At 42.6% G+C, this 25,127-nt stretch overlaps 1 protein-coding gene across 5 annotated transcripts in view; it reads right to left on the reverse strand.

The window, feature by feature from the left end:
- The window catches only part of LOC121278899 (vacuolar protein sorting-associated protein 13B-like), a 1,102,197-nt gene that overhangs the window by 42,088 nt on the left and 1,034,982 nt on the right, over positions 1–25,127 (reverse strand). For 4 of the 5 annotated variants that reach the window (XM_041189400.1, XM_041189399.1, XM_041189401.1 and 1 more), the window contains 6 exons: positions 23,461–23,636; positions 22,153–22,323; positions 21,204–21,417; positions 13,256–13,444; positions 10,659–10,805; positions 5,105–5,388 (listed from right to left, as the gene is read on the reverse strand). In XM_041189400.1, the coding sequence (XP_041045334.1) occupies positions 5,105–5,388; positions 10,659–10,805; positions 13,256–13,444; positions 21,204–21,417; positions 22,153–22,323; positions 23,461–23,636 (1,181 nt within the window). The remainder of the gene's footprint in view (positions 1–5,104; positions 5,389–10,658; positions 10,806–13,255; positions 13,445–21,203; positions 21,418–22,152; positions 22,324–23,460; positions 23,637–25,127) is intronic. The other variant, XM_041189397.1, reaches the window with a different exon arrangement.

The raw sequence follows: 25,127 nt of genomic DNA on the forward strand, positions 1-25,127 counted from the left end.
CCCACCACCCTTTGGGTGAAAAAATTCTTCCTCACATCCCTCTAAACCTCCTGCCCCTTATCTTAAACCTATGCCCCCTGGTTATTGATCCCTCCATCAAGGGGAAAAGTTCCTTTCTGTCTACCCTATCTATGCCCCTCATAATTTTATACACCTCAATCGTGCCCCCCCTCAATCTCCTCTGCTCCAGGGAAAATAAACCCAGTCTATCCAATCTCTCCTCATAACTAAAACTCTCCAGCCCAGGCAATATCCTGATAAATCTCCCCTGCACTCTCTCTAGTGTAATCACATCCTTCCTATAATGCGGATTCCAGAACTGCACGCAATACTCTGTGTCCTAACGAGCGTTTTATACAGTTCCAGCATAACCTCCCTGCTCTTATATTCCATGCCTTGGCTAATAAAGGCAAGTATCCCATATGCCTTCTTAAACAACTTAACCACCTGCCCTGCTACCTTAAGGGACCGGTGGAAATGCACACCAAAGTCCCTCTGATTCTCTGTACTTGCCAGGGTCCTACCATTCATCATGTATTCCCGCACCTTGTTTGTCCTGCCCAAGTGCATCACCTCACACTTATCCGGATTAAATTCCATTTGCCACTGATCAGCCCATCTGACCAGCCCGTCTATATCCTCACTATTTACCAACCCACCAACTCCCGTGTCATCCATGAACTCACTAATCAACCCCCCTGCATTCAAGTCTAAATCGTTTATATATGTCACAAACAGCAAGAGACCCAACACCGATCTAATTGGAACCCCAATGAACACAGGCATCCAGTCACAAAAACACCCCTCAGCCATCACCCTCTGCTTCCTGCCACTCAGCCAATTCTGGATCCAATTTGCCAAATCGCCTTGGATCCCATGGGCTCTTACATTCGCTATCAGTCTCCTATGTGGGATCTTATCAAAAGCCTTGCTGAAGTCCAAGTAGACTATGTCAAATGCATTGCCCTCATCTACATACCTGGTCACCTCTTCGAAAAATTCAATTAAATTGGTCAGACATGACCTGCCCTTAACAAAACCATGCTAACTGTCCTTGATTAATCCCTGACTCTCCAAGTGTAGATTAATTCTGTCCCTCAGAATTGCTTCCAATAATTTCCCCACCACTGAGGTTAGACTGACTGGCCTGTAGTTCCCTGGTTTATCCCTTCCTCCCTTCTTGAATAGCGGTACCACATTGCCTGTCCTCCAGTCCTCTGGCACCTCTCCTGTGGCCAGAGAGGTATTGAAAATTATTGCCAACACTGCTTAGATACCCTCCAGGATGAAGAGCAACATGTGGGAGAGAATGGATGGGAATAAAATCTGGGGTTGATAAAACTTGGTTAAAAAAAAGTTGTTATCCATATTTTCTGTATCTTATGCTCTTTTTGGGTCATAAGCACTCACATACTAGTGTGAAGATAAGTGGTTAATGAGACTCTGTGGTCTCAGTAAGCAACAGGTACCAAGGCTGGTCAGATGCAGCACCCAATCCCAAATTTTCTCTTTGCCCTTCTTTGCTGCCACTGAGTACTGCAAACCGATGAACAGGCTGAAATCTGTAACTAGATGTCAGAGAAGTTTGGGATTCACAGCCAGATTTTCCCAGTCAGTGGAATGGCACCAACTGCCTCAGTTGCCTCCCATACTGCTCCAAGATTTATGCGCTTCATGATTAAAAATATTAAAAATTTTAACTGCTGCAACCTCCCTAAAAGAAGATCTGAAGAGTTCATTAAAAACAGATGTAAGATAAGAATAGGATAAATGTAGTGTTTGTCTCAGTGCCAAACATGTGATCCAACCTGATACAGTTAGAGTTTGAGCAAACCCTGATACTATTATAAGACACTATGCAAGAAAAAAAAAATTTCTGGAAAGCTTCTTGGCCTGCAGATGTCCTCTAGTGCCTAATGTTGAAGATACAATGGGATGTCTAAAAAGTCCCATTAGCCAGTTTTTATGAAATCAATCAGTTTCTATAAATTGTCATCCTCTGCTTTAATTTGGGACAGTCAAGTTCGAATGTCAGTTTATTTATCTACAGTGTTCATTATAAAATCATACGCACAGGAGGAGGCCATTCAGCCCAAGGTGCCTGTTGGCTCTTAAGACAAAGCTATCCAATTAGTCCCACTTTTGCTGCTTTTCCCCTACAGCCTGCAACCTTTTTCCTTTTCAAGTATTTATCCAATTCATTTTTGAAAGTTGCTATTAAATCTTTGTCCGCCATCCTTTCAGGCAGTGTATTCCAGATCATAACAAGTTGCTCTATAGAAAAAAAAAATCTCTCCAGCTGCCCTCTCTTGCTATTTACCTTACATGTGTGTTCTTCAGTTACTGACCCTACCAGTGGAAATAGGTTCTTGCTACGCAGTTTACCAAAACCCCTCATAATTTTGGTTCTTGATTTTAAAAAGACAGAAAGATCCCTATTTGTACTGTTGGCTTTCAGGTCAATGACCTTTAGTCAGAACCGTTCTGGCGATGGGGTCATCGACCTGAAATGTTCATCGTTTCTCTTTCCATCGACGCTGCCTGACCTGCTGCGTATTTCCAGCATTTTCTGTTTTTATTTCAGATTTCCAGCCTCCATAGTAATTTGTGTTTGTGTTGAAAGAGGTAGCAAAGCTGCCGAAAGCAGTCTTTCTTAATGTAGCAGATGGGGAAAGCTGCAGCATCATCATTAAATGTTTGAGCCAATGAGCTAAATCTTAACTCAGAAAATCTTTCAATGCGACATATTACAAGGGTAAGCTCAAAGCAAAAAAAAACACTAAGACAACTCATTAACTTATGCCATTTTTATGTAATGTTCACACATTTGTAATATTACATCTTATAGGTTTAAAGGGTTTATCCAGACCATGTGATTAAGCAGGTGGAAAACCTCCTGTGAATGTTTTCTTTTGAACACTGAATTTCCTCCATAATTTTATCTTGGAAAATTAAATATTCATCCCTTTTGTGATGACCTATTGCCTGTCTGCCTGTATTGAAAAGAAATCTGTGTGATTGTAAGATGAGAGACGAAAAAGGAATTTGGGAAGATTCATATTTTAATCGTGAATTTTCACCATAGAACATGCTTAGAAGTTACTTTAGGGAGGTACATTCTAAGCAGATTTATTTTTTGAGATTGTTTAAATGTTTAGTCATGTATTATATCACTATTTTGCTCTGCTGCTTTAATTTGCTTCTGTGCATGAGTCCTTCTGTGAAACACAACTTTTAGTTCAAACTGAAAAAATATCAGCCCAGTGTTTTTCATTCCAGTGGCGAGATCAGTAGGATATGGAGTCATCCCATAATATCGACAGTGTCTAACCCAACGATACAAGGGTGTATTGTTCACCCTGTAGCATGCTGTTCTCTATAGATCACGTCACGTTTTACATAGGATTACGCAGGCTGTACAGCACAGCGGCAGGCCATTTGACCCAACTAGTCCATGCAGGCATTTATTCTCCACTCAAGCTACCTTCCATCTTTCACTAGCTAAACCTCAAAATCTATCCGGGTATCCCTTTATTCCTTTCTCCCTCATCTGCTAATCCAACTTCGCCTTAAATGCACCTACACTTCTCGCTTCAACCACTCCCCGTGATTGTGAGTTTCACATTCTCACCACTCCCTGGGTAAAGACATTTTGTCTGAATTTCGTGGTGACTATCCTTATATCGATGACCTCTAGTTTCGTTCTTCCCCACAAGTGGAAACATTCTCTGTGTTCACTCAGTCAAAACCTTTCATGATTTTAAAGGCCCTCAGCCTTCTCTTTTCAAGAGAAAACAGACCCAGCCTGTTCATCCTCTCCTGATAGTTATAGCTTTGCATTTCTGGCATCATCCTTGTTAATCTTCTTTGCACTTGCTCCACTGTCTCTATTATTGTTTTAAATAACATGGTGACTGGAATAGCAAGTACAGGTTTGTTTACAGAAGCCATGAATATTGAAATGAGCATAAGTAAAGAGTTCTAAGGATAAGCTTGTTTCTTGATCCTCGTGGAAACTCCATTGCAATTAAAAACAATGAATATAATTCTTGCATTATGCTGTTGCAACATCCTGAAGTACTTCACATGATTATTTACTTTTATGAGTGCAATCACTATTATGCAAATGTGAGTTCCTTGAAAAGAAAAAAATGCAGGAGCATGGAGGGTGTGAGCGGAACTAACTGGATTGCTGTTTCAAAGGTACAGCACAGGCACATTGGGCCAAATGGCCTCCTCCTGTGCTGTATGATTCTATGTTCCTGCAAATTCAGGCATTTCTCAGTGAATGACTAATGTGAATTACATGAGGGTAATAGTGGTGTAATGGTAACATCTTTGGACTGGTAATCCAGAGGTCTTGAGGACATGCATTCAAATCTCACCACGGCAGCTGGTGGAATTTAAGTTCAATTAATAAAATCTGGAATTGAAAGCTAGTCTTAGTAATGGTGACCATGAAACTATCATAGGTTATTGTAAAAACCCATCCGATTCACTACTGTCCTTTAGGGAAGGAAATCTGCCATCCTTACCTGGACTGGCCTACATGTGACTCAAAGCCACAGCAGTGTGGCTGACTCATGATTGCCCTCTGAAATGGCCTTTCAAGCCGCTCAGTTTAATGGCACTAAGGGATGGGCAACAAATGCTGGCCATGCCTGCGGCACCCATATCCCATGAAAAATTAAAATAAAAGATAGGTCCTCTCAGTTTGATAATAATAATAATAAAGTTTCACAATCCTTATTGGTTGAACAGAGCTTTTGGGTTAGAAGTAGAGAAACAAATCCACTGGGGCTGAACCATGGCGTTGCGAGCAATTCTATAAATGATTTTACGTTCTTGCCAGATTTCACTCTTCTAACCGTGACAGGGAATTTGCAATTCAGAGAATGATTAGTCCGAAATTGCACAAAGCTATCTTTTGCTTCAGAAATAAAAAGGAGAGGATTACTAAATTTCTGCCTTCAAGCAGGAAAATCCTCCAAGAGGTCCCTATGGTGGGTGTTGGTTAGTTTCTTGAAATATCAATGTTAAAGTTAAATAGTTATACGCTGCAGAATATGTCAAAATGACATTATAAAAATTACTCTCACCGTACCTGGAACAAAATCCACTTCCACTGGAATCTGCAAGAGGCAGCGCCACACTTTGCCTTGGAAAATCTTGCCTAACTATAGTTGGCAGACTCCAGTATTGCCAGCTGTTTGTGCCAATGTGTGGAGAGTGCCCAAGCAGCAGGTATTTCTGGGGCAGTGGGATACTTAAATCTGCTTGACTTCCGCCAGCAACGAGGTCCCAGCAAGGAATGGAACTTGACACGGCAGGAGACTGGGCTCTTGCTGGGCTGAGGCTAAATACAGAGCTCTCTGGCATGTAGACACGCTGTAAAACACAAATAACATTAAGCAACATTATTGTTCAACATTGTAAAGAAAAACATACATTTATACAGCTGCTTTTACAGCCGTCCCAAACACTTTGAAGTGCTTTTGTGGTGCAGTCAAAAAACTGAGGTAAGGAAAAGCAGCAGCCAATATACTCACAATAAGGTCCACGAACAGCGATATTGTAGAAAAGGAATAAATACTGGATAAAATCTCCTTCTCTTCTTTGAAATGGTGAATTAGAGGGCAGACAAGACCTCAGTTCAACATCTCATCTGAAAGATGGTACCATCAGACAATATAGCACTCCTTTAGTACTGCACTGGAGTGTCAAGCTAGATGACTGATACTTGAGCCCATGAGCTCTGACTCAGAGGTAAGAGTGTTACCGACAGAGCCATGGCTGACTCATGAATCAAGGGGCTGGATTTTATGCTCCTCTACCAGCAGATTTGAAGCATGAGTAGGCAGGTAAGGGGCTCATTAAATCCAGCAGGTGCCCTGCCCACACTAGAATTATACCTGCAGTGGGGGTGGCAAGAGGTGCCCACCTGCCAGTGGGCCAATAGAGCCCTGAAGTGGGCAATTAATTCCCACATTAGGGCCTCAGCCCATCACCAGCAGGTTCTAACCAGTGGCCCAAGCGGCCAGCCTGGTAGGTTTCCCTGAGTGGGTTGGTGGAAGAGGAGGGCCGGGGGAGGGGAGGGGTTGGCAACACTCCTTAACAAGCCCTTTGGGCCCAACGGAGGGCCTCCCCCAAGATTTTATTATCACCCCCCTCCCCCATCCCCAGGTTGCCCTCCTCCCACTGGCCTCTCAAACCTCAGTCCCACCCCTCCCCTAATCGCCTTCTAGCTTGGCACCCAGGGCTGCCTGCCTCTGATCCATCGTTGCATGCCTCTGTCCTGAAGTGCTTCAGAGCTGCTGGCCTTTGATTGGCTGGTAGCTTTGGATGGGACTTCATGTTCCTGAGCGATGGAGATCCCACTTCCAGCCTCTTAATGGCCAACTGGCCTTCAAGTGGCTGCTGGGGCAGCAGCAGCCCTCAGCGGGTTACCACCCAACTTTTTAAAGGGAGGGTGTGGCGGGGGATGGGGTTATTCTCAAGGAATCTGGCACCTCGTATAATTCAGCCCAAAGATATGGTTCCATACAGAAAAAGACAAGCACAGAGACATTTAAACAAAACTGATAAACCAACACAAAGGACACAATACGCAGATGTGCATTTGGGAAAGGTTTGATTAATAGAGGTTTCGCCCCATTTTAAATAATAATTTGGCCCTTCTTTGGACCTCCTGGTTTGAAACATTTCTTCACTGAGAAAAAGGGGCACTCCAACCTACTGCAGAGCTGGGCCATTGTCAAATCATAACTGCAGTACAGCAGCAAGGTAGCAACTTCTCTCCATCATTGGAGCAGGCTCGAAGGGCTATATTGTCTGCTCCTGGCTCTTATGAGCATCTCTCCCTGTTTGTAAACACTTGGCCCTCTAAATACAACAGTTTGCATTTATATAATGCCTTTAATGTAGTAAAATGCCCCAAGTCAATCACAGGTGTATTATCAAATAAAGTTTGACACTGAGTCACATCAGGAGATAACAAGGAAAATGACCAAAAGCTTGGTTCAAGGCTTTTAAGGAGTGTCTTAAAGGAGGAGAGAGGGGAAGAGAGGTAAAGAGGTTTCGGGAGATTAGTGCCAGGCAGCTGAAAGCAAACCAAACCGTCAATGGTGGGATGATTAAATTTGGGAATGTTCAAGAGGCCTGAATTAGATGAGCACAGATATCTCAGAGGGCTGTGGGGTTGAAGGTGATTGCAAATATCAGGAGAGGTAAGGCCGTGGTTTCTCATAATGGCTTGTGATTCACTGTGGTGGAAGATCTAATTATATAGGGTGAGAGGAGCCCGTAAACAGTGTGATTGAGCAGTTGGGCTGAATGGTTTGTTTCTGTGCTGTAAATTCTATCTACTTATATATCTTTCTCTAATTTGAAGAATGGTGGTGGTGGGGCAGGAAGGACTGGGAGTACACAATACAAGAAAATTTGTACACATTTTATTGGTGACATATGTAACACAACAGCTCGTGTGCTGTCCCATAGGATATGCACTGCAAACCATGTCCCAACTGTTCTCCAAGTGAAGACATTTTTTTAAACCTCTGTCTCAGTCTCTTAATGATCATATCGCTGTGTCAGTACATGGAGTAAAGCAATACAGTAACATCCTACCTTTCTGAGAGAAAAAAACCATGAGTAAAGTCACCCACTACCTCCTAAACATAATCCTGCAAAGGCTGAGCCCACTGTCTGGAGGATGAGAGATGCAAAAGGTTTATGGCTGCCATACTGCTCACTGCTTTTCAATCTAAAAAAATGCATATTTCTCTTTGTGTGTGACCTGTGCTACTTTTTTCCTTTATTTTTAAAACAACTGTCTCGCTGGAAAGTGGCTGTTATTAGAATTTCTTACTTGTTGTGAAATGTATATAAACACTTTACTTCAACGAGTGTGTCATCTGTTGACATTTAACAAGAGTGCAAGGGGCAGCATTACTTCCCTCAGGGTAACATGACAAGACCACAGCAGCCAACTTGCCAAAGGTACTGAGTGGTCACCAAAGATTAATATAACAAAGGCAGTCATCTCAAGTTACAACAGAATTACTCTTCAAATAGTCATAATACAAAAAGCTGTACACTGAAATTGAGTGTAAATCTGTTAATGACTTCACGAGTTACTGAAGTTACACTGAAGGCCATTATGAGACAAAGGTATGTCAAATTTTGAAAGGAATTCATCCAATAATTAGTTATGCCCATATTTTTAAATAGCTGAAAATTGGTAAAAGATTTGTCAGTTAAACAAGATCTGCTGAGACTGCTATCTGTAATCTATAGCAGTACAGGATGTGCAGGTTGCCAATTTGTGTCATGCAACTGAAGAGAAACTATCATATTTACAATTATATGCATCAAAGTTAATAGTAGAATATTTTAATGGTGGCTTGGAAGATTGTTTTGGAAGCCCAGCTTTATTTTTAGCCACATTCCTGCCAGGCTTGTCGCAGAGCCTGTCTCGACATTCTCCCGCCATCTGAGGGGAAGAGGACCCAACTTTATGCTCTCGCCTACTCAAAACAAAGAACTTCACAGACAGGCCGTTAGATTGAGGTGCCCTTTCCCATGAAGTGTAAGTGCCTGATTCTTGCTAGACAGCAAAAACTTGAGGGGGAGGGAAAGGACAGCTGTAAGACAGGCAGTCACGCTTTAAACAGGTGCTGCTGGCAATGTGTGGGCAGCACTGTGATAAAATTTAAATATGGCCTGAAAATCAAATCTGTTCGGTCTTCAGACTGAAGACATTGGTCAGGTGGCTCCATCACGCGTTCCATCACCCACCTGAGAAAATCTCGTCCAACTGAACAAACTCTCAAACAATATCAAACCAGGAGGGCAAATTGATCTGAGGACTGAGATCTGATTGAGATGCACAAAATTGTGAAGGGTCTGGATGAAGTGGATGGGAAGGGCTTGTTTACTTTGGCAGGGAGGTCAGTGGCTATCAGTTTAAAGTGACTGGTAGAAAGATTAGAGGGGAGATGTGGAAAAGTTCTTTTCACCCAGGGGGTAGTAAACCCCCTAAAAGGAAAGTGGAGGCAGAAACCCTCAACTCGTTTAAATGGTGTCTGGATATGCACCTCAAGTGCTGTAACCTGCAAGGCTACGGACAAAATGCTGGAAAGTGGAATTGGGCTGGGTGCTTGTTTTTCGGCCGACACAGACACGATGGGCCAAATGGCCTCTTTCTGAGCCATAAACTTTCTATGATTCTATTCTATGACATCAAGCAGGGATTATAAAAATTAACCTATAATATTCATATCTTTACTGAAAACTCTCATGAAAAACCCTTGTTAAAATATAAGATCTTAAATAGAAGCTGGAGCAGGCCATACGACTTCATGATCCTGCCCAGCCTTTCAATAAGGTCACGGCTGAGTTTCTATCTGGCCTCTGCTCTCCTGCCCTATCCCCACACCTCCTAATTCCCTTAATGTCCAAAAAATCTACCAATCTCGTTCTTAAATATAGGGCAGAATTTAGCCCTTGTTGGGCAGGCTTGGCTGAGGGGGAAGGCTGGAAGGCGATTTCATGCTGGCGGGTCAATTAAGGCCCGCCCAGCGTGAAATACGAGTGGCAGGGGGAGGATAACGAGCGGGTAAGGGTGAATTATGCGCACGCGCGCGAAATGTGAGCTTCAGAATCTCCCTGAGGCACGGAGCTGCCTCAGGAAGATGAAGAGTTTAAAAAAAAAATAAACAATTGAAAAATGTTATAAAACATGTCCCCTCATGTGACTCTGTCACATGTTGTTTAATAAATTTTAAAACTTTTATTTCATTTTTATTAGCTTTTGGAAACCTTACCCTGCCCATGGCTTATGTTCAATGTTTGAGTATCCACAGGCCAATGAGGTAGAAAATTCCAAAGATTCACAGCCCTCAGAGTGAAGAAATTTCTCCTGATTTCAGTCCTAAATTGCCAACCCCTTATCCTGAGACTATTACCCTTAGCCTTTTGGCTTCTATTGTTGAGCAGTGAAGAACTTGAAGCCAAATGCACATGCAAAAAATGACTAGCATCATCGCAAAATGAGAAACACCTGGTACAGCTGTATGTGATAATTGCAACACTTTGCTGTAATTCTAGTAATTTGTGCCCTTTCTCTGTATCCATTCCACTGCTTATTTGGTTAAGTCCAGACTACAGAAATCTCCTGCAACAGGAACATAAGAAGAGAAGTTGGCGATTCAGCTTCTCCAGCCTGCTCTGCCATTGAATCAGAAAAGAGAAGACTGAGGGATAACCTGATAGAGGTCTTCAAGATTATAAAAGAGTTTGATGGGGTTGATGCAGAGGTGACACTTCAACCTGAGGGTGAGAGCAAAACTAGGGGCCATAAATGTAAAATAGTCACTAATAAATCCAATAGGGAATTTAGAAGAAATTTCTTTGCCCGGAGAATTGTTAAAATGTAGAACTTGCTACCAAAGGGAGAAGCTAATTCAAGCTGATTCAAGAGGAAATGTCAAACGAGACAAAAATGTTAACTTAGATTTACCAGCCAAAAAGCTCAATTCTTCACAATCATAGCGACCGTCATCATACATTCATAACTTGGGTTAAACATACATGTTTACTGGTGCCTTAGTTTTGACTAAGTAAAGAACCTTTCTTATATTGATTTCTGTAAATTGTACCTCTTTACGTGTTGTCCGTTCTGGGAAGATAAGCATAGGTCGATAGTAGATTTTATGACTAGTGGTGTTCATTATCACTGTCTTGTCCTCAATCACCAGAATCTGAATCCCATGTCGTACTACTGAAGATATACAGAACTGACACAACTGCAGAAACACAGGGAACACGTCAGCAAAACAGACAATGAACAAAAAGAATTTGCATTTACATAATGTCATATCCGTACCTGGGACACCCCAAAACGCCTCACAGCCAATGAACTACTCTTGAAGTGGAGACGCTATTCTTACGTAGGTAAGTAGCTTTGCAATCAAAACATTAGACACTCACTGTATTCCCAATGACCTTGGTACTGAGGTCCCTACGGCATTTGCAGCATGAAAAAGGGAATACGTAAATAACTCCCATTCATGGTTAACTGCTATCATACAATTTCATACAGGATTAGTTATAATACATAGCAACCTTAATGAGGGCCTAATTCAAATGATATACTATGGTGCCAGTTGAGATATATAGCGGTGCAAGGCAGAATAGTCAGTGGTGTGAAGAAGGTGTACAGCGTTGCAATGCAAGATAATACAAGCCAAATGGTACAATTTTAAAGGCAGTGTAAGAACTTACATACCTGGAGGTGTTTGTGTATCAATCTTTGAACATGGCAGGACAAGTTAACAACACAGTAAACAAAGCATCCTGCTTCATGGGCTTTATAAATAGAGGCACAGAGTACAAAAGCAAAGAAATTATACTAAATATCTTCCTAAAACAAAACTATGGCCCCAGCTGGAGTACTGCGCTCAATTCTGGACTCCACACTTTATGAAGGATGTGAAGGTTTTGGAGAGGTTACAGAAGAGGTTTACTGGAAGGGTTCCAGAGATGAGGGATTACATTTGATAGATTGGAGAAACTAGGGTTGTTCTCCTTAGAGCAGAGAAGCCTAAGAGGAGATTTGATATAAGTGTTTAAAAATCATGAAGGGTTTAGGTAGAGTAAATAAAGAGAAACTGAAGGTGCCAGCGCGAATGGTGGAACAATGACAAATTTGAATGAAATTAAAACATAGCACGCTGAGTGTATCAGTGCCTTAGTAGTGGAATGACAGCCCTTCATATTGTTGAGGGCATTCAAAAGATTTTAGGGGACAGCAGGAGTGTTTGCATTGCAAGGAAAATGTACACGTACCATCATCTGGGTTGGAAAATAAGCAATCTTTTGAAGGATGAAGGGGAGATGGTGCACTGATGAAAGTGTAGCCATGTTTCTGTAAACAGAGAGACGGGGGAGGGGTAAACTATCTCTTAGTAGGAAAGGAGTTTTGGGGAAAAGAGAAGAAAGCCTGTGTGAAAGATGGGACAAAAAAGCTACAATGCATGCATGATTGAGGTGTGGTGTTGTTTAAACAACTTCTTAGGGAAGCAGTGTAATCAGTTAGGTCTGTTGAGTGTAGATTCAACCAATGTGACTTGTTTTCCTGGTTTTTTTTTCCCAGATAAAGAAAGGCTATCGTGAAGTCACCCACTTTGGACCTAATAAAGAATAATAAAGGTATTTACCAAATGGTGAAAAGCTAGGAGCTAAGGAGGGGCAGAGAGATTCAGGAGTCCGTGTATGGAAATCACCAAGCATTAGTGGACAGGAACAAAGATAGTTTAAAAGGCTTATAGCTTAAATCATTTAAAAGTTGGGTTTTAACTCAAGGAGGTGGAAGCTACTCTACAGTAGTACACAGCTTTGGTTAGACTTCATCTGGATTACTGTATACAGTCTGGGCACTTCAAGAAGGATATACCGGCTTTGGAGGATGCAGCACAGAGTCACAAGAGTGATATCTGTCGGGGGGGTTGGGGGTGGGGGGAGGGTTGCGGCGGTGCTAAATGGGTTCAATTATGAGGATAAGTTACATAGGCTAGGCTTGTATTCCTTAAGTATAGAAGATTAAGGGATGATCTAAATGAGGTGTTTAAGATGATTAAAAGGGTACAAGGAGAGAAACTATTTCCTGTGTTAGGGAAGCCCAGAATAAAGGCGTGTGTCTTTGAAATTAGAACCGGGCTGTTCAGGGGTGACACCAGGTAGCACTTCTTCACACAAAGGGCAGTGGAAATCTGGAAATCTTGCCCCAAAAAGCTAAAAATTTCAAAACTGAGATTTTTGTTGCACAAGGGTATTAAGGGTTACAGAATCAAGACAGATAGATACAGTTAAGATATAAGACAGCCATGATCTAACTGAGTGGTGAAACAGGCCGGAGCAGCTGAATGGCCTACTCCTGTTCCTACATTCCTAATAATCTAGTCAGGGAATGAAAAAGTGTTTACAGCAAACCAAAATCTGACAATTTCTAATGTTAGAAGAACAGCATTTTCTGGGAGATCATGCACCTGGGCCCTCTTAGAAATACAAGCATCAGTAAGAGCTGGAAAGGATGTGGTGCAGCATCCAGTACAAATTTTTGTCCTATGGCCATGCGGAAAGGGAGTTTTTGCTTACTGTTTTAGATACCGTACTAATGTCCCAACAGAAAATTGCCTAGACTGGCTTCTAAATGTTCCCCGAGGTGCAAGCAAAGGTTCAGTTATTGCAAACAGACCTTCTGATGATCGGGAAAGGTTCCAAGTTTTACATCTGCATCAGCAATCCCTTCCTCATCCAGCGTAATGACATCAGTGATGGGATAATCCTTCCACTTGGGGGATGTGACATCATGCACAAGTTGGAATGCTGTCGATTTGTGTACAGTGTTTGTGCTGGCCCAATAGATACCAATCTGAAAAGGCTCCTGAAAAGAATAGTTAAAAAAAAATACAGTGCTGTTTATTTTATGGCATTTTCAAAGGATTTTGAGTGGCATTTAGTGTTTTTTTCCCTAGGTTAATTATCCAGCATTTTAACCTAATTAAAATTGCCTACATTTTAAAAAATAATCTTTCCTCTCTTTTTCCTCAGGTGATATGCTATTTCCAACTCCTGAGGACATGGTAGACAACCTGGTCCCAGGGGAGATAATGTTTATGAGGCAGTGGGGGAGGCAGTGGCACAGTGACCCAGGGTAATGCTCTGGGGACTCGGTTTTAAATCCCACCATGGCAGATGGTGAAATTTGAATTCAATAAAAATCTACAATTAAAAGTCTAATGATGCCCATGGAACCATTGTTGATTGTCATTAAAAACCCATCCAGATCACCAATGCCCCTTTAGGGAAGGAAATCTGCCATCCTTATCTGGTTTGGCTTACATGTGACTCCAGATCCAAAGCAATGTGGTTGACTCATCTGCTCTCTGAAATGGTCCAGCAAGCCACTCAGTTCTATTAAGCCTCTATGAAATGTAAAACGAATGGAATCAAATGGACCATCCGGCATCGACCTAGGCACCGGAAGCGACAATGGCAAACTCAGCCCTGTCACCCCTGCAAAGCCTTCCTTACCAACATCTGGGGGCTAGTGTCAAAATTGGGAGAGCTGTCTCACAGACTAGTCAAACAACAACCTCACATAGTCATAGTCACAGAGTCATAGCTTATAGATAATGTCCTTGACACCACCATCACCATCCCTGGATATGTCCTGTCCCACCAGTAGGGCAGGCCTAGCAGAGGTGGCAGCACAGTGGCATACAGTCTGGAGGGAGTTGCCCTGGGAATACTCAGCATCGACTCTGGACCCCATGAAGTCTCATGGCATCAGGTCAAACAAGGGCAAGGAAAGCTCCTGCTGATTACCACGTACCATGCCCGACCTCCTTTTCAATACTCCTCCATGCTGAACACCACTTGGAGGAAGCACTGAGAGTGGTAAGGGCATAAAATGCACTCTGGGTGGGGGGCTTCAAAGTCTAGCACCAACAGTGGCTCGGTAGCACCACTACAGACCGGGCTGGCTGGGTTCTAAAGGACATAACTGCTAGACTCGGTATGCAGCAGGTGCCCCTAACCAAGATGTTCCTGTACAGCTACAGCAATGGCATCTACCCAGAAATGTGGAAAATTGCCCAGGTATGTCCTGTACACAAAAAAGCAGGACAAAGCCAACCAGGCCAATTACTGTCCCATCAGCCGACTTTCGACCATCAGTAAAGTGATGGAAGGGGTCATCACCAGTACTATCAAGTGGCACTTGCTTAGCGATAACCTGTCCACTGACACACAGTTTGGGGTCTGCCAGGACCACTCAGCTCCTGACCGCAATACAGCCTTGGTTCAAACATGGACAAAAGAGCTGAACTCCAGAGGTGAGGTCAGAGGAGCAGCCCTTGACATCAAGGCAGCATTTGACCGAGTGTGGCTTCAAGGAGCCCTAGCAAAACCACTGACCAGAAACTGAACTGGACTAGCCATATAAATACTACAGCTATCAGAGCAGGTCAGGGGCCAGGAATCCTGTGGCAGGTAACTCACCTCCTGACTCCCCAAAGCCTGTCCACCATCTACAAGGCACAAGTCAGGAGTGCGATGGGATACTCTGCACTTGCCTGGATGAGTGCAGCTCCAACAACACTCAAGAAACTTGACACAATCCAGGACAAAGCAGCCCGCTTGATTAGCACCCCATCCACAAACATTCACTCCCCTCCATCACCGGCACACAGTGAGAGCAGTGTATACCATCTACAAGATGCACTGCAGCAACTCACCAAGGCTCCTTAGACAGCACCTTCCAAACCCATGGCCACGACCATCTAGAGCGGGGTAGGGGACCATCTTCTTATCAGGGGCCATTCACACACAGACAAAATGCATCGTGGGCCACACACAAACAAAAATCAACTTAATTTAATTCTTTTAGAGAGAATACAGAAACGTTCAACTCACCTGATATTTTAATGCGATGGCTGAATTTGAACATTATATTGTTAAATATTATTATAGTAATTTTACCAAAGCAAATTCGTAACGATGGTGATAAATGTTATTTTGAAGGCGCTACTGTCAAACGTCTACATTTTTAGAAATCTTGTGGCAGGCTGTATAAAATTAAGCAACAGGCTGGATCCATAGATTCAAACGTTTACAGCACAGAAGGAGGACATTCAGCCCATCGTGTCTGGACTGGTCTACAAAGATCTGACCACACAATTCCCATTTTCCAGCGCTTGGCCCTGGAGGCTATGGCAGTGCAAGTGAATATCTAAATACTTCTTAAATGTTATGAGAGTTTCTGACTCAACCACCCTTTCAGGCAGTGAGTTCTACTCCCACCACCTCTGAGTGAAAAAACTTCTCCTCAGCTCCCCTGTTAGTCTTCTGCCTTTTACCTTAAATCTATGCCCCTGGTTATTGACCTCTCTACTAATGGAAAAAGTGCCTTCCTATCCTCCCTATCGATGCCCCTCATAATCTTATATGCCTCTATCAGGTCCTTTGCTCAACCTTTGTTGCTCCAAGGAAGACAACCCCAGTCTATCTAATCTCTCCTCATAGCTCAGACCCTCCAGCCCAGGCAGCATCCTGGTAAATCTCCTCTGCACTCTCTCCAGTGCAATTACATCCTTCCTATAATGTGGTGACCAGAACTGCACGCAATACTCCAGCTGCGGCCTAATCAGTGTTTTATACTGTTCCAGCAGAACCTCCCTGCTCTTGTATTCTACGCCTTGGCTAATAAAGGCAAGTATTCCATATGCCTTCTTAACCTCCTCATCTACCTAATCTATCTCCCCTGCTACCTTCAGGGATCTGTGGATATGCACACCAATATGTAGTGGTGCCACCGAGCCACTGTTGGTGCTGGACTTTGAAGCCCCCCACCCAGAGTGCATTTTATGCCTTTACCACTCAGTGCTTCCTCCAAGTGGTGTTCAACATAGAGGAGTATTGAAAAGGAGGTCGGGCATGGTACGTGGTAATCAGCAGGAGCTTTCCTTGCCCTTGTTTGACCTGATGCCATGAGACTTCATGGGGTCTGGAGTCAATGCTGAGTACTCCCAGGGCAACTCCCTCCAGACTGTATGCCACTGTGCTGCCACCTCTGCTAGGCCTGCTCTACTGGTGGGACAGGACATATCCAGGGATGGTGATGGTGGTGTCTAGGACATTATCTGTAAGGTATGACTCCGTGATTATGACTATGTCAGGTTGTTGTTTGACTAGTCTGTAAGACAGCTCTCCCAATTTTGACACTAGCCCCCAGATGTTGGTAGGGAAGGCTGACCTCACCTCTGATCTTCAGTACTTTCCAGGGTCCTACAATTCATAGTGTAATCCTTTGCCTTGTCCTCACCAAGTGCATTATCTCACACTTTTCCGGGTTGAACTCCATTTGTCACTGCTCTGCCCATCTGACCAGTCCATTGGAATCCTCCTGCAGCTTAATGCTATCCTCACTATTTACCACCCTACTTTCATGTCATCCACGAGCTTCTTGATCATACGCTCCTACATTTAATGCATTTATGTACACCACAAACAGCAAGGGCTCCAGCACTGAGCCCTGCGAAACCCCACTGGAAACAGACTTTCAGTCACGGAAACATCCTCTACCAAGACCCTCTGCTTCCTGCCTCTTAGCCAACTTTGGATCCAATGTGCCATTTTGCCTTGGATCCCAAGGGCTCTTACTTTTTTGAGCAGTCTGCCATGAAGGACCCTATCAAAAGCATTGCTAAAGTCCATGTAGACCACATCAAATGCATTACCCTCATTAACACTCCTGGTTACCTCTGCAAAAATTCCGATCAAATTTGTCAAACGTGGCCTTCCTTTAACAAATCCATGCTGACCATCCCTGATTAATCCATGTCTCTCCAAATGCAGATATATTCTGTTCCTCAAAGTTATTTCTTGTAACTTCCCCACCACCAGACTGTCTGGGCTCATTTCCGAAGACTAGGTCCAGAACTGCCCCCTCCCTTGTTGGGCTTTCTACGTACTGGCTAAAAAAGTTCTTCTGGGTGCAATTTAAGAATTCTGCTCCCTCCCTACCCTGCACACTAAAACTATCCCAGTTAATATTTGGGTGGTTAAAATCCCCTACTTTTACTGCTTTATCATTCTTACACTTCTTTGAAAATTGATTACACATTTGATCCTCTATCTCTCCCTGACTGTTTGGGGGCCTGTAGTACACACCCAATGGCTTGTTTGCCCCTTTTATGTTTTTCAATTCTACCCACATGGTCTCATTTGATGATCCTTCCAATATATCCCTGCTCTCTGTTGTAATTGATTCCTTAATCAATATTGTGACCCCCCCCCCCCCATCCGCCCCCCACTTCCTCTCCTATCCCCCTGTCTATCAGTATTGTAATTTCCTGGTCTATCCCTTCCTCCTTTTTTAAAATAATGGGAAGTTAGCAGTCCTCCAGTCCTCTGGCACCTCACCTGTGGCCAGAGAGGATTTGAAAATTACTGCCAGGGCTCCTGATATCTCTTCTCTTGCCTCCCCCAACTGTCTGGGATACATCTCATCCGGGCCTGCGGATTTTTCCACGCTTAAGGCCGTTAAATCCGCTAGTACCTCCTCTCTATTTATGTTAATTTCTTCTAAGATTTCACAGTCCTCCACCCTGATATCTATACCTGCGTCGTCTTTTTCCATTGTGAAGACTGACTCAAAGTATTCATTCAGGACTGTAGCCACGTCTTCCGAGTCCACACACACATTACCTCTATGGTCCCTAATTGGCCCTAGAATATCTTTCTCTAGATATTCTCTTGTTCTTTATATAGTTAAAAAACCCCTTTGTGTTTTCCTTTATTCTACCCATCAATGCTTTCTCATGCACTCTCTTAGCTTTCCTAATTTCCTTTTTAAGATCCCCCCCGCCCGCACTTTTTATACTTCCGAGGGATTCTGCCATATTGAGCTCTCGGTATCTTTTTTTTCTTAATCCTAACCTTTACGTCCCTTGACATCCAGGGTTCTCTGGACTTGATCCTCCCCTTTGTCTTTACGGGAACATATTTGCCCTGTACTCTCGCTATTTCTTCCTTGAATATCTCCCACTTCTCTGGCACTGTTTTATCTGCAAGTAGCTGCTCCCAGCCCACTTGGCCAAATTGTATCTCATCTTAGTAAAATTAGCCTTTCTCCAGGTTAGCACTGTTATTCCCGGCCTAAACTTATCCTTTTCCATAATTATCCTAAATCTAACTGAGTTCTGGTTGTTCTGATCACTACCTCCAAAATGCTCCCCTACTGATATGCCTTCCACCTGTCTGGGCTCATTTCCGAAGACTAGGTCCAGAACTGCCCCCTCCCTTGTTGGGCTTTCTACGTACTGGCTAAAAAAGTTCTTCTGGGTGCAATTTAAGAATTCTGCTCCCTCCCTACCCTGCACACTAAAACTATCCCAGTTAATATTTGGGTGGTTAAAATCCCCTACTTTTACTGCTTTATCATTCTTACACTTCTTTGAAAATTGATTACACATTTGATCCTCTATCTCTCCCTGACTGTTTGGGGGCCTGTAGTACACACCCAATGGCTTGTTTGCCCCTTTTATGTTTTTCAATTCTACCCACATGGTCTCATTTGATGATCCTTCCAATATATCCCTGCTCTCTGTTGTAATTGATTCCTTAATCAATATTGTGACCCCCCCCCCCCCCCATCCGCCCCCCACTTCCTCTCCTATCCCCCTGTCTATCTCATCTGAATACCCTATAACCAGGAATGTTGAGCTGCCAATCCTGCCTTTCATTTAGCCAAGTCTTGGTCAGAGCTATGATATTATAGAGCAGGGTTTTTCAGTCAGCGTGCGGAGGCAGGCCCAACACACCAACGTGTAAAATGACATGCGATGACATCGGGTATGTGTCACGTCATCGCGCAGTCCCGCGATATTCCATTCAGAGTCGGTTGCACGCCGCTGATATGTAAATGGCCTATTAAGGCCATTAAAAAAGAAACTGATGGAATTGATAATGCTGCCCATCCAACCTTAAGATTCCCGACCCCTAATCTAGAAGGACAAGGGCAGCAGACACATAGGAACATCACCACCTGGAAATTCTCCTTCAAGCCACTCACTGACTTGGAAATATATTGCCAATGCTTCACTGTCACTGGAACTCTCCTGGAAAATCCTGGAACTCCCTCCCAAACAGCACTGTGAGTGTACCTATACCACATGAACTGCAGAAGTTCCAGAAGGCAGCTCATCACCACCTTCTCAAGGGCAATTAGGGATGGGCAATAAATGCTGATCCAGCCAGCGATGCCCACATCTCATGAATAGTAAAAAAAATATGATCCGGAATGCACTGCCTGAAAGGGCAATTTTGAATGAAGTTTTCAAGGTCCAAATAGGAACCAATAGGGCAGATATAGATTATTGCCACTGATTGGGGAGGCTAGGATTAGGGGATACAGCCTAACAAAAAGAGCTTTTCAGAAGCCATGTTACAAAACGCCAAGGATAGTAGAAATTTAGAACTCTGTTCTGCAAGATGCAGTTGATGCTAGGTCAACCATTAATGTTAAATATAAGATTGGTAGAGTTTTGTTAACCAAAGGTATTAAGAGAAGTGGAGCCTCTAGAGTAAAGCTTCTTCCTATAGCCATGGAGAAAGATCTCACTGAATGGCAGAATGAACTTGAGGGGTTAAATGGGCTCCTCCTCTCCAATGGCGGAAGGACATTTAATGGTAACTTTGAAAAGGGAATTAGCTAATTACTTAAAGGGAAGAAACTTGCAGGGCTACAAGGACAAGAGCAGGGGAGTGAGAATAATTGGGTAGCTCTTACATGATGGTCTGAATGGCATCCTTTTGTGCTGTAAGATTCTTGTAAGAATTGTTAAAAGTACAGTCTTTAAGCATAACAGGGAATGTGCATGTTTTGCCTCAATGACTCATTCTCTAACTTTCTTTGGCCCTGTGGTAACATCTTGCCTCCAACAGGAACCTGGTGGACAGTATACCTAAGAGTGGGGTAAAGTTGTCATGGGGTCTTTCCAGGCTGTGGCACAGTGCTGGAGCACCAATGTACCACCTAGTTCTCATTTTTTTTTTAAAGTATATTAAATAAATAAATTCAAATCCCACCAAGGCAGCTGGGGAATTTAAATTAAATAAATCTTGAATAAAAAGCTAATCTCAGTGATGGTGATCATGCATCTATCAGTTTGCCAGAAAAATCCATCTGGGTCACTAATATCCTTTAGGGCAGGAGATCTGCCCTCCTTTCTCAATCTGACTTATCGATGACCGTAGACTCATAGCAATGTGGCTGAATCTTAATTGCCCTCTGAAACGGCCGAGCAAAGCACTCAGTTGTATTCAAGGTGGTGGTGAGCCAAGGGAAATTAGCGATGGGTTGGAAATGCTGGCCTTGTCAGCACCACTTATATTCCTGTGAAAAAATAAAATAAGATCCTATCCGGGATCCATTTGATTTATGCAGGCCAAGAGCTTGGATGCAGGTTTTTTTTTCAACGTTCAGGCTGATATGGGTATTCAGTCAAATTGTTAATTCAGCTCTTAGTAGGCGCAAATGTACACTACAAACCTTTCCCAGAAACTAAAACACAGCCCTTTCTAAAAACACAAAAGCTTTCCTTTTTGAAAATACAAAGAAAATTTGTCAATACATTTACCTGAAAGTTTGGTGGTACAATTATTTTCCCAGCAGGAACCTGCACGACTATCTTCTCGCCTTCGAAGAGCCAGAGGTCCCATTTGGATTGGTTGACAAACAAGGCCCAGGGTAGCAGTTCAACAAGAAGTGTATTAAGACAGGGCTTCCAGGCAGACAGCTTAACTTGCATTGGACTGTCCCACTGAGCAAGCAGCTCATTGCTGTTTTTGCTGCTTGGTTCAAGCACACATCAAAAGAAACAGATTAGTTCTTCATTATCCTTGCTGGCAGTTATGTGCTTGAAACAAGTATTTAAGCTGTCATAATTCTTCATGTCAAAAGTGGCAGATCCTTAAAAATTGTTCTGGCTTTTAAAAGGTTGCCAGAAAATGATTACACAAAGATTATCCACAAATTCTTTTGTGTTACTGTACAATCTTCCCAGACCTAGCTAAAATGACATTTATCTTCTTAGCTGTGGATTACCAGTTGATATAATGTTTTGACTCAGAACTTTAAAAAGCCAGTTTGGGGATCAAATGACTCTCACAAAACCATGACAGACTTGCAAAGAAAATGGTCACTTTATAACCAAAGCATTGTAAGTGTATATGTTTTATCTCTAAAATAAATATTTTCATGAATACAAATGATACAGGGTAAGCTCTTTCAGAAACAAGTTCATACAGTTTAAATTCAGACTGCCTCCTCCCTGAAGAATTTTTCTTAATCCACTGAAAATGTAAAGAATTTGATAAAAGAAGACACTAAAAAGCTATACGAAACATTATTGGGCACAATTGTTCATATCTGGCAACAGTTATGCGCCTTCTGATTAAAGGATATTTCAGCTTAAGTATACCAAAGTTATAGACACTCTAATTGCATCCATTTGCATCAAATATTTAGCATAGTCCCTAAGTGCTAGAGGCACAGTAAGTAGAAAGTGCAGGATTTTACTGCATTACCTGTCAGTTTCCTTTGTTATGTAGGGCCATGGGGGCTGTTCATCAGTGTCCATATTGTAGAACTCTGACAGTAACTTGCCAACATTACAATCGCTTTGTGGTCCACGGACGATTTGCTTAATAAGGACTGTTGAGATGGGGACTGCACATTGGGATGCTTCATCTTCCTCCCTGAGGAGGAGGGAGAGCCATTATTACAATCCATTGCCTTGCTTTTTAAAAATGGTTTCGTTTGCCAAGAACTAAAAATCAATTTATATTTTGGTAAAAGTTATGCAGGGTTGGATGAGAGTGATATCAAGACTCAGATAATATCTAGACTTACCTGGGATCCTCAGCATGATAGAGTTACCTGTTGTCCCAGCAGTGGCTGCCGCTCCAGAGCTCTAGACTACAGAGCCGCTGGACAGCTGATTGGCCATCAACACTCTAAGGTGAGGCTTCCTCTCGCGGTAGGGGCGTAAGTCTTATTGTAAAGTAATTAACAATCCTCCCAGCGTTAAATTGTTGCAGGGCAGCTGCTGGGATAGTGGGCAGGTCTCCACACCCAACTTTTAGCTGGGGTGCTGGTTGTGGGGGGAGCACCCTGTAAAATCCAGTCCATGGAAATACTGAGACTGAAACAGTATCTTGATCAAGTGACCGCTATCATTATACTTGCCTGGGTTAACTTGCGCTATAAAGGGCATCTACAACATCTTGATTTTGTTTTTACTAAATTACTTAACAATGCGGATTAAAATGAGCTTCGGAAACAGGAGCACTTTGGGTTATACCATCAAATGAGAGTAGCTAGTCTTTATTGCATTGCTATTGTGTGAGGCCTAGCTATGCGCAAATTGGCTGCCATGTTTCCTATACTGACGATAGTTTGAAAATACTTCACTGGTTGTAAAGCGCTTTGGGATAACCAGAGACCATGAATTGTCCCCCATTAAAACAAGACTTTCTTTCCATTTGAGTGCTTCATTTTCAGCCAACCTGTCTGACATGCCAAGTCACATAACAGTTTGCATCAATATATCTGCAGACCAAAATGCAGGAATGAACAACAGAAGCAGTGCTTTTCCCACCCTTCCCCACTGATGCTTTAATTTACATCAGAGCACACAATGTACAATGTAGGCAAACATAACAATTTACCACTAATTATACCCCTTAAAAATGCCACGACACATAGGCAAGTATTATAGACTGTGAAATAGAAAAAGAAGCTTCATCAAAGCACACTGTAAGCATATGTTAGAATGTCTGGGAAAAGGTGAAGAATCGGCCACTGACTGCCGCTGGCAGGCATTTTATAGTTACCTTGCTTGAAAAGTCAAATGGTGCACGACTTCTGGTTCCACATTCAAAAGTGGCTCTTCCTGTCCTTTTCCAATGATGACTTGAGGGTCTTTCAAACCCAAACTTCGCCTCTCCACATGCAGAATAATGGGGTCAGGGAGATGGCTTCTCATGACAAACAGAGGACTGAGAAACAGCTACAATTGAAACACAAGAATCTAAACATTCCTTAGCTCCAAAAAAAAATCAATATGTCAGCAAAGGGAAGGGTGGAGAAGAATGGCGATCCAGTTTGAAAAATAAAATAAATTTACTCCGTTATTCTTGTCTAAGTACAAAATATACTCCTGACGATGTTGACTCGTTTAGGGTACAGTTCCAATGTTATTGATGGTGCAACAATAAATTGCAATTAGAGCGTACCTTTGGTTAATAGAAGCCAGCTGGTGAAGTCAAAACCAAGACACAGCTTTTCTTTATTGAGAGTTTATTGGCTTTGTTCAGTCTCATAGCTCTCCTCTCACACACCCAGTGTCCCAGTTGTCCCCTATTTAAATGTGCTCCAAGTACTTAATTAAACAATGCTCTCCATCTGTGTATCTTAACAATATAACTAATATATTATTAACGCCTATAGTACGTAAACCATCCCAAAGCGCGTCACAGAAGAGTTATCATACTTGACACTGAGCCACATATGGGTGTATTATGGCAGGTGACTAAAAGCTTGGCTAATGGGGCAGGTTTTAAGGAGTGTGTTAAAGAAAAAGAAGAAATAAAGAGAGATTGTATTCAAATAGCTGTTAGAATGCAAGAACATTAAAAAAAAGCAGCAGAAGTGGACTATAAAGCCCCTGAAGCCTGCTCCAACATTCAATAAGATATTTTCTGAACTCCTACATCAACTCCACTTTCCCATCCTAACCCTATACCCTTCGATTCCCTTAGTGCCCAAAATTCTATCGACATCTGTCTTGAATATACTCGTTGACTGAGCATCTACAGCTCTCTGGGGTAGAGAATTCCAAAGATTCACAATCCTCTGAGTGAAGAAATTTCTCCTCAGCTCAGTCCAAAATGGCTAACCCTTTACCTGGATATTATTACTCCTAGTTCTAGGCTCTCCTAGAAGCTATCAAGCCATCTAAGAGTTCTAAATTTTCCACTGAGATCATGTCTCATTCACCTAAACTCCAGATAATATAGGCCCATTATACTTAGACTCTCTTGATAGAAATCAATCTCATAAACCTCTACTACACTCCTTCTAAAGCAACTATTTTCTTTTCCTTAGGTGACTAAATCTGTACACAGTACTGCAGATGTGGTTTTACCAAAGCCCTGTGTAATTGCAGCAAGTCTTCCTTACTCTTACACTCTAACCACACACCCACCTTGCAATAACACCATTTGTCTTTCTAATTGTATGCTGTACATGCATGCTAATATCCTGTGATTTGTGTACAAAGACGCTCAAATTTCCAGTAACATTCGTGCAACACAAGTGCCGAGCAATGATCATCTCCAACAAGAGAGAATCTAACCATCTCCCCTTGACATTCAATGGCATTACCATCGTTGAATCCCACACTATCAACATCCTGGGGGTTACCATTAACCAGAAACTGAACTGGACAAGCCGTTTAAATAATGTGGCAGCAAGAGCAGGTCAGAGGCTGGGAATTTTG

Source organism: Carcharodon carcharias, chromosome 6, assembly GCF_017639515.1.
Source record: "Carcharodon carcharias isolate sCarCar2 chromosome 6, sCarCar2.pri, whole genome shotgun sequence".
In the NCBI taxonomy this organism is placed as follows: Eukaryota; Metazoa; Chordata; class Chondrichthyes; order Lamniformes; family Lamnidae; genus Carcharodon; species Carcharodon carcharias.